General features: G+C 57.8%; 1 protein-coding gene across 1 annotated transcript in view; it reads right to left on the reverse strand.

Moving 5' to 3' along the window:
* Positions 1 to 9,187, reverse strand: part of SH3GL1 (SH3 domain containing GRB2 like 1, endophilin A2) — a 30,085-nt gene extending 20,898 nt beyond the window's left edge. The window contains exon 1 of the mRNA XM_032306757.1: positions 8,923 to 9,187. Coding sequence (XP_032162648.1) covers positions 8,923 to 8,967 — 45 coding nt within the window. The 5' untranslated portion in view covers positions 8,968 to 9,187. The remainder of the gene's footprint in view (positions 1 to 8,922) is intronic.
* Positions 9,188 to 10,027: the final 840 nt, after the last annotated feature.

The following is a 10,027-nucleotide window of genomic DNA, read 5'->3' on the forward strand; positions in this document are numbered from 1 at the left end:
TCACTGCCACACGGTTTGAAAGAGCAAAGACACGGGAACATCATAAATGCCCACCAGCGGGGGACGGTGCGGTCACGCCAGGGAAGGCCATCCAGCGGAGCACTGAAGCCGGAGCTACCCGCGTCCGTGCGGCGAGCAGCTCACGCCGGACAGTCACGCGACACCCTCTGGCCGAGGACGGACCGGAAGACAGCCTGTGCACCTGCTGGCGCGACTGCCCCAGCGGTAAAGGCGTAAATGAGGGAGGGGCTTTGCCTGGGACGCACTGCCCGGGTTTTAGTGACGCTCTTGTGGACGCGTGGCTACTGTGGTGGCCCTTCTTTGTATCTTTTTCTGTGTCTGAACCACTTCGTGACACAGCAACAGCAGCAGGGAGGCAGCGCGACCGTACGTGGACACACATGACATCAGCTGGGTAACAGGTATCAGCAAATGACTATCGACAACGGGCGGAGGGGTCAATGTACCCAGATTAATGGTTACAACGGAAGGACGTGACTAACAACAAGGAATGCTAATACCAGCAGCCACTGCTTTACCAAGGTGCCTGAGAAGCAATGTACCCTTGACGGCACCCCAGGTACCCCAGCGCCGACTGGCTCGGGGCCTGCTGAGCGCACCGGGAGCTACCCCAGTGACCTCTGCATGGTCGACCCTGCGGCTCTGCCGGAGAGCCCGGCGGACTCCTGGACCCCAGAAGCATGACGGAGGCAACTGAGCAGAAGGGCCTTCTCCCCACCCTCCTGAATGAGCACACTTCCCTCCTGCGTCTGCCGCCCGACTCCAGAGCCCGCTCAAAAGAAGGGCCCCCCCACCCCCTGAGCTGAAGCTGTGCTGGGGGCAGAGCAGGGGACCCGCTGTGGGAAGTGCAGGCCAGGACAGAGGACACTCAGGGGCCCTGAGACAAACAGCTCTGATCATTCTGCAGTGAAGATGTCCCATACCAAAGCTGGGGGACAAAGCCATCTGGATTTCGGGGTCCAGGACCTCCTCACAGCCCAGCTCAGCGTGGGGCATCCCTTGCACACGTTTCAGGGCCCTGACCCACACACTTGGCGGTCAGTGGGGAGCTGCAGCGGCTCCTACGTTCCACGAAGATGGGGGAAATGCTGCGTTGTGCAGGCCAGAAACAGCGGGAGACTAGCCCACAGTGAGGGTTCTCCCTCTCAGGAGCTAAAGGTCAACCCTAGACCAGCCGGGTTAGACTCGGAGATGAAGAGATCCCACCCCCCTCCCTCAGCTGCCCTCCTGCGCACCACACAGACTGGCCTTGAAGGGCCGGCGCTGGGGGTCCATTTCTGGACAGTCATGGCTCTGACGGGCCAAGGCGGACGGATGCCTGCCCGTCTGCCCCTCGGCCCCCAGACAGCTGTGGGGCCTCGTCCTGGGAAGGTGAGTGGCAGGGGCCAGAGGGAGACTTGGGGGCAAAAAGGAGCAGGAAGTTTCCAGTTTCCTTCCCACGGGGCTTCCTAAGAATGTGGATTGCTGCTCAGTCCTGGGGCGGAGACCCTGAATGACAGAAAGTTCATCATCCGGTTGCTGCGCTTTAGAAAAACCAGGGCGGGGTAGCGGCGTGCTGGTGAACAAGATGTGAATTAAGGGCCCCGGTGAAGGCTGGCGACTCCCCCGAGCGTACCGACAGAACCAGACACTTACTCTCATGCCAACCCAAAGCCACGGGACCAATCTCTGAGTTTTGATTTCTTATTTTTAAACCAGCTGGGCCTGTTCCTGATGGAGGGCTGTCAGCCACTCTGCTTCCCTGGGGTTCTGCCTAGGCCTAAGCAGGAGCCACCCCCAGGGATATGGCGGGAGGCCACTGTCCCTGGACTGCCCCACTCCCACCATTTCTGACAACTTAGTCAGCAAGCGATGGCCCAGGGGGTCCTGGGCCCGTCACAAGTCACCAGGCAGCCGTGCTCCATCAGGAGCTCAGGTCTGATGAGCAGAGAAGCACACGCTGGTGTACGGAAATATCTGGCACACAGCATGTGGGCAGGAGAACAGTCAGCTGCTCGGAACACGGAGAAGCCTTTCCAGTGGGCGGCCCCGGGCAAGGGCAAGGATAAAGGGAGACACAAACAGGGCTTTACAGGGCACACAGGAAGTGGACAGAGAGACCCGGTTGGGATGCGGAAGGTGAGGCTCAAGGAACAAGGCAGTGCAAGGCGGCCCGGCGGGCCGGCAGACCGGTCAGACCGGAGTGCGCCACCCGTGAAGAGAAGAAGTGGGATTTAAAACTGGGACCAGGCGGGGCTCCAGGAAGTCCTGAATGCTGGGTCAGTGGGGGGTGTTCCCACTTCCCACCCGTCCCAGGCTCCGCTTCCTCCGGGCGTGCTGACACTAAATCTCCGGCATCTGCACCGGCGGCCCGTGACGCAACCATCTGCTCACTAGTGTGCAAACATCCGTCTGTCCATCTACCCATCCAAAACTTACTGAGTGCCCAGGACCGGCCAGGGACTGGGCTCAACGGGGCACACAGCAGTGGTAGAGCCATAAGGGCCCTGCCCACAAAAACTTAGGATCCAGTGACAAAGATGCCAGTCTTGGTCCTCGAATGGGAAGGCAGCCATACAGGAGTCGGAGATGGGAAGACAGGGGTTCTGAGTGGCCGGGGGCTGGGGAGATGCCGAGCAGAGGCTGAAGGGACACGTGGTAGGTGAACTGAGGTTCACCTACCAAAGGTCAGGAGGGCTGCCAAAGGCCAGTAGGGCTGCCGAGCCCGGGAGAAGAGCGTGCGCCCTCTGTGACGCTCGGTGGACCCCTCGCATGTTTGGGCTAGGACGACACTCCCCACGACTGCAAGCCCTGCCAGGACAGGGGCCACTGGGCGGATGGTCTCGGGCACCGGGTGAGAGGCCACTGGTGGGCACCACTGGCGGCGCCCGATTCCCAGGTATGGACTCCGAGCAGCTGCGCAGTGACCGATGCTGACTCAGGTCCTTTGGAGGAAATCACACTTCAATTTTCCTGCTGTGGTTGGGAGTCTCCACATGACCCCGCTCTCTGGGCCCAGTCAGCAGGTTTTTTTCTAGTAGCTGAGCGGAAAAGGAAGATGGAGCTGTCCTCTGGGATCCTGGGTTCGTGGAACCCTGGTTACTGCCTAACAGGAAATGAGTAGAAATGTACCCAAACTGCAGTGCTCAGTGGAAGCGGCTGCCAAATTCAGTCCTGAGAGCGGCTGGGGAGGGGCGGTGGACAGGGACAAGGCAGGGAGGAAGGGGAGGGGGAAGGGAGAGGAGGGGGTAAGCGGGGAGGGGAGAGAGGAGAGAGCAAAGAGGAGAGAAGACAGAAACCAGCTGCTGCGCATCTGACACACCCCTCCAATCAGCTCGCCAGGGACAGCTTTGAAAAAGAATCCAAAAAAGCCACCCCTGACACCTCACCAGGCAAGAAAAGCCATCGGGGTTGGAGTACAAAGGTAAAGACCCCTCGGTGGGCCTGCAGAGCTCCTAACCCCGGGGGTAGAGAAGGTCTGTTGCTGGAAACCGTCCTACAGCTTACACATCTCCCCACCACCGCGCCTGCCCACCGCCCCCCCCTTGGAAATCAGGAACAGAAGACTACTAGACTTTCCTCCAGCCCCGCCCCACACAGTGCCAAAACGTGCAGCCCACTTGCCTCCAAAACCCTGTGGAGGAAGCTGGCCACAGGACCCCTATTAAAAACTAAGTTTCCCCAGATTGGATCAGTTTCAAATGGTGACAACGGAAGAGCAGGAGAAGGGCTGAGATGGGCTGGGGCAGAACTGGCCTATGTCCTTGGGTCAAAGGCCCTGGGACGCACAGGCCAGAGGCAAAGGGCAGACCTGAGTAGGCTGCGCCAAGTGTTTCCTCTGAGGAAAAAAGCGAGCAGAAGCGCATATCGACACCTGAGGGGCCAACCAGTGAGCTCAGGCCCGCACACATACTAAGGTTCAGGGGGCTTCGCAAAGGGAAGGCTGGGGGCGGGGGGGGGGGGGGTGCATGCAGAACAGCACTGCATGCCCGGTTCACTCGCTAAGTGCTGGGGTCTCAGGAATGTGGCAGCCCCCAATGTCTGAACTGAACAGGGAGACGCTACGAAATCCCTAACGTCGCAGGCCATCATTCAGGGGCGCGCGGACTATAATTAAGTACCCCGTGGGCTCTGCCCTCACGCGGAGCCAGATAAGCAGGGAGAAGTGCACCCAGCGCGCTAACAGGTCTTTAATAAACACAGCGTTCTGAGTCAGAGCGGGACTTGCCACCTCACGCTTGCCAGACACGGAAGCAGAATCAGAGCAGGGTGCCCTCCTGTTCCTGGTTCGTTAATAAGAATTAGCACGATTCTGCTTGGCTACAGAGCGCCTCCAGGACTGTAAACAGTGGGTCCTGGGAAAGCGGTCGGGCGAACCCAGTTTTACCGACAGGCCTGGGAAGTGGTGGGGTTCAAGGAGGTCCCGGGGTCCTCTGGGGGAGAGTGGTCTCACACAGTTCAGCCAGGCTGAACTAGAACACCAGGCTGGTGACCGAAGCCAAGTGGGAAGAGCAGCCGGGCCTGGCCACCAATGGAGCAGGACAGGAGCATCTCTGTCCAGGGTCCCACAGGAACACGGCCAGTTCAAGGGTCTTCTAACAGACGGAGTCAGGAGAGTTGCTTCCGGCAAAGTTGGACTTAACCCAGCTCCCAGCACACTTGGATATTGCCAGCAGCCAAAGCCATTCCCGGGGCTGCTGAGAGGCTCCAGGAAGTCAGCCACTGCTGCTGAGCTCAAGGGCTTGGGTTAGGGACCCAATTCAGCCTGTCACTGTTGTTCTCAGCACAGAGGTCCCATGCTTTTATTCCTCGCAGGTGAAGGAGGTACAGGTTCCACACTTTTGCATCTAAGACCATCCCATGTTTGTTACTTAAGAGGCCAAACCCTTTGCTGGGGAATCAAAAGCCTGATTCCACACAATAAGGTTTTAAAAAGGTCAGAACAGGTAGTAACTGGGGACATTCCAAACACCAGCCACATCCCCCAGATATTACTTACTCTAACAAGCTGGGGAACTGGGTGCCCCGGCCCACCACAGGCCTCTCAGAGGAAGTCGGATCTCTCCTCCCAGGCACAAACCCAGAGCCTCGAAAGCACCCAGTGAACGTCAAAGCTACGGGATATGGCAGTGGTGAATTTCCCCCAGCTCTGACGGAACCAATCTTTTAGCTCAAACTCTCGCCCTCCTTTCAGACAGGCAGGCAGGCAGAAGAAAGAGAGAGAGAGAAAGTCAGTCAAGCCAGCATTCCAGGCAGCTGCCAAATCTATCCCTAGTTACACTCTCAAATCTGGCCTGGCCACAAGAATTATCAGAAACCAGGGAACAACTTAGGCCTGGAAATTAACATCGAACCACGACGAGAAGTGAACTTCCTAGTTTGGATCTCACTAGCTGGGTCCCCTGACCCTCCTTATTCCCCCAGAAATACTCAGATTAAAGCATCTCCCCCAGTTCCAGATGTGCACGAGTACCAGGACTGGGGCCCCAGACAGACGCCTCTTCTTTCCAGCGCCTTCCTCTACAGACTCTTGAGCAAGCCTCGGCAGCGGCCAGCTCTGAACAAGTAAAAGCTCACAGACTTCTCATGCGAGCCTGAACTGACCTTATACAAGACCTGAACATTTGCACCAGAGGTGGGCTGGGGTGAAATTTGCCAGGATACTGCCAGATACTAATAACTGGTTTGTGACCAGTATCATCAATGAGATCAGAAACTTTCAATTAACGTCACAGCCTCAGCTTCTGGAAACCAAGCCTCTCCAGGCCCCACTCTCTCCCACAACCACCCGACTTCTTTTTCTCAATTTAGAAACAGCACTGCTACAAGCCTCTGAAATCAAGAACCTGTTTCAAACCATTGTTTCTCAACCTCGGTGCCACGGACATGTGGGGCCGGATAATTCTTTGCTGTGGGGAAGGCTGTCCTGTGTACCATAGGATGTTTAGCAATCATCCCTAGCCTCTACCCACTCAACGCCAGTAGCGCCCTCTCCCCAAGTAGTGACAACCAAAAACCATCTCACACATTGCCACACCTCCCTGAAAGGGCGCACAGGGCGGGGGAAGAAGGGAAGGTTAGTCACCCCGGCGTACGCTTATGTCTTCGTAAAAATATCAGAGGCCAAAAGACACCCTGGGGTTCTAACCAGCTGCGACCTGGTGCTGAGCTGTATGTTCACGTCCATCTGCGCATTCGTGGTTATCTGTATTCTGAAAACGAAGAAAAGCAGGCAGCTGTCGTAAGAATGGCCCAGGAGAGAGCTGTTGGTGTTGTACTGGTTTTCTGTTTTTGTTTTGTTTTGCTGTAATTATCCTCACTTCTCACAAATCTTAGGGCAGGGTTTCTCTTCCTCAGCACTACGGCCATCTGGGCCCAGATAATTCTCGGTTGTGGGGGCTGCCCGGTGCACTACAGCGTGCTGGGGGGCATCCCTAGCCTCCAGCCACTAGACACTAATAGGAACTAGGTTTGTGACCACCAAAATTGTCTCCAGATACTGCAATGTCTCCTAGAGAGTAGAACTGGCCCTAGTTGAGAACCCGCGTCCTACAGGAAGATATAAACAGCCCCACATCGCTTTGTGTGAAAAAGGGGAGTGCATTTACTCTTACGCCAGGTAAACGAGACCAGAGGCTGAAAGCAGACTGCCGGTTCATACAGGGAGGATTCAACAGACATCTACCACGGCCTCGTCCTCCTCAACAGCCGACCCTACTCTGAGGACAAGAGGATGAAGAGAGGTGCAGTGAGCACAAGAAAAGAGACACACAAGGGCGCCCGGGGGGCTCAGTGGGTTAAAGAGACACACACGGACATAGACACGTTCCGATAAACAACAGAGATGCTGGGGGCCTGTGGGAACTATTCTGGAAGAGAGCGGAGCGCGGCCAGCATGAGTCCTGAGAGCACAGCTTGGCAGAGAATCCATCAGGAGGCCAAGACAGCCGCTCCCAGAGTAGGACGTGGCCACTGCGGCCCTTGTTTGGGGATGGGCTTAAGAATGGCGAGATCACAAATCAATGTGAACCAGCAGCATACGCTGCTCGGTGCTTTCCAGGTTCCAAGGTATTTATCACAGATCTGAACGTAGGGCACCCTGCTTTCCCCTGAGACATGAAGCTCTGGTGGCCGGCCAGAGTGGCCTAGCTAGTGCCTCTAGCAGAGTGTGCCTGCTTGGGTCAGCACGGGCCTCCAGCATGGGCCTTGAGAGCTGCGGGCTGTGAGGAGAGGGCTTCTCCTGCAGGAGGGACTACATCAAGGTCATCGAGGTCCAAGACAGTAAGCACCATTCCCAGATTCTCTGGTCAAGCCCTGGGGATCTGGTGTCTGCTGAGAGAGGTCTAACCCAGGGCCAGGTCCCTTTAATTCTATCCTGCTGGGGCAGAGGGCTGTCCTCTCAGCAATAATCCTAGAACCCCTCTGGATTAAGTTTCTCTTCCTCCAAGGGTTGGCCATTGTCTGGGCTTTGCCCTAGATAAAACACTAGGGTGGGGTCAGGACTTTTTCCACCAAGGGCAAAAGGTACCAGCTGCGTTGCTGTGGACTCATTTCTCTTCCGTCCCCCTGAACTTCTCCAAATTGTGGGAAAAGCCCAGTCTGCCGGCAGGGCCCACACCACCCCTGGGATGGCCACGCATTCCTCCGTGGAGTCTATCCACATGCACTCCACACCTAAGCTTCTGAAGCTGAAATTAAGAAGCAGGAACCAGTAGGAGTCAAGGAATCTGGGACGTGACGTGGACCTGAAACTCTAAGCTGAACTGCCCCCATCGCGCAGTTTTCTGGAGAGCGGACGCACAGCTCGCACCAGACTCACGAGCAATGGGTCACGGACATTCCAAAAAACCTATACTTCTCTGTCACAACTAAAACCCTGTTCTCTCGGATTCAGCATTCCCCTTCTGGGCATTTACCCTGTAAGTCCGATCCCACCTGTGAGCAAAGATGGTCAGTGGCTAATCACTGCGGTGTCATTTGTAGCAAAAACCGGTTGGAAACCATCTACACATCCGCCACCAGGAAGCTGGTCGAAATTCAGCCAGGCCCAGAGAGATGAACAAGTAAAAGCTCAGGTAGCGCAGGGAGATATAGGTGGTGTCGGCCGGTGGGGGGTGCTCCTGGGATGGAGGAGGTGGGGCCGGGGATGCCGCGCACCACCCCACAGTGCCCAGGACCCCCACCCCACCCCACCCCGCAACAGAGAGCGATCTGAGGTGGAGAGAATCCCAGCTCTAGCGTTATCTCCAAAACCATTTAAGGAAGCGCGAAGCACAAAAGGGCTGGGGAGCCTACGCTACCACCGCGCGCGTGTGTTTTGTAAAGGAAAAAGTGTACCCGATCTTTGGAAAGGGATGTGAACCTGGGTGACAGTCCTCGCCGCGGGGGAGAGGGGCGGGAGGCCCGAGGCACTGGAGGCGGAAACGGACTTTTCACTCTACCCCGTCCCAACTCTGTACCGGGTCCATCAAAAGGGGTTTTCGTGTGTTTGTTTTTAAAGAACTACTCCGGACGCCAAATCTCCCTGCCCCTGGGCTCTCTGGCAAGAGTCCTGTGTCGACAGCCTCAGGAGTGTTTCTTCCCCGGCTCTTTCCCCACTCCCCGCCCTTTTACAGGGGAGGGAGGGAGGGGAGGGGGCCCTGCCCCGGGTCAACCTCCGGGCGCATCTCCGCCGCTGCCAGGGGTCTGCCCACCCTTCAAGGGGATACCAGAGCCCACATGGCGGGCAGGGCCTGGGCCACTTCGTAGGCACCCCCGTCCCTCCGGCGCTCTCCCCACCCAGCGGGGGACACGCGCCAACGCCGCCCCCTCGGTGCCCGCGGCCCCGTCCCGAGCCAGGGGCGGGCCTGGCCGGCTCCCGACCCCGGGCAGCCTGGGGCCTGGGGCCCGGGGCTCGATCCCCCCGCTTCGGCCTCCGCTCACCTGGCTCGCCTTGTAGAACTGCTTCTTCAGCCCCGCCACCGACATACTGCCTCCCGCCGTGGGGGCTCCCGCCCGGACCCAGCGAACCGGAGGGACCGAGCGAGCGACAGGCTCCCGGGCGCCGCCGATACCCCGCGCGCCTCAGCGGGCCCCGTCGGCGCCGCCTCCACCGCCCTCTCGCCAGCTCCGCGCCCGTCCCGGCGCCGCCTCAGCCTCTCGCGCGCCCGCGCGGCCAGGATATTACATGGCAACCGCACACTTCCGGTGCCGGCCTGCGCGCGCCCCCCAGGCCCCCGGCTGCGCACGCGCGCCCCCTGCCGGCCAACGAGCGCACGCGCATGTTGTCGTCCCTGCGGGGGCGGCCTCCGCCAGCGAGCCGACAGGAGTGAGCCTAGAGAGACCGTGGAGACTACAGCGACCCCTGGAGGCCCCGGAGTCCTAACGTTTTAGGAAAGGCGCTTAAATCCTGGAGAGGTTGGGAGGCTGAGTTTACAAGTCTCAGTGTACCTGTTTGTCAATCTCAGCTAACCCAATTCTCTGGGCGTTTAGTCCGTCCCGCACACACTGCCTTCAACCCTGCCACGGGCTCATCCATACAGCTGCCCAACTCAGACATCAGGTGTCACTTCTACTTCCTTTCCATCTCCTTATCCCCCCTGCCCTGTCTAGACCATCCCATTGGCCTCCTCTCTGTATGCCTGTTTGGAGGTTCCCCCTCCAATTTCCCCTAAAAATAGTCAGAAAGACTTCACAATTCATATCACGTTATTCTACTGTCCTCAGAATACACTCACAGGGGGGCGCCTGGATGGCTCAGTCCTTAAGCATCTGCCTTCAGCTCAGGTCAAGATCTAAGAGTCCTGGAATCCAGCCCAGCATCGGGCTCCCTGCTCGGAGGAAGCCTGCTTCTCCCTTTCACACTCCCCCTCCTTCTGTTCCCTCTCTCGCTGTCTCTCTCTGTCAAATAAGTACATAAAATCTTAAAAGAATAAAAAAAAAGAATACACTCACAATTTCCTAGCCTGGTCTGCCTACAAAGCTTGCGCGTTTTGGCTCCATCTTGCACAGAACGACTCTTCTGACTTCAACCCCCTTCCTCTTCTAT

Source organism: Mustela erminea, chromosome 1 (assembly GCF_009829155.1).
Source record: "Mustela erminea isolate mMusErm1 chromosome 1, mMusErm1.Pri, whole genome shotgun sequence".
Taxonomy (NCBI): Eukaryota; Metazoa; Chordata; class Mammalia; order Carnivora; family Mustelidae; genus Mustela; species Mustela erminea.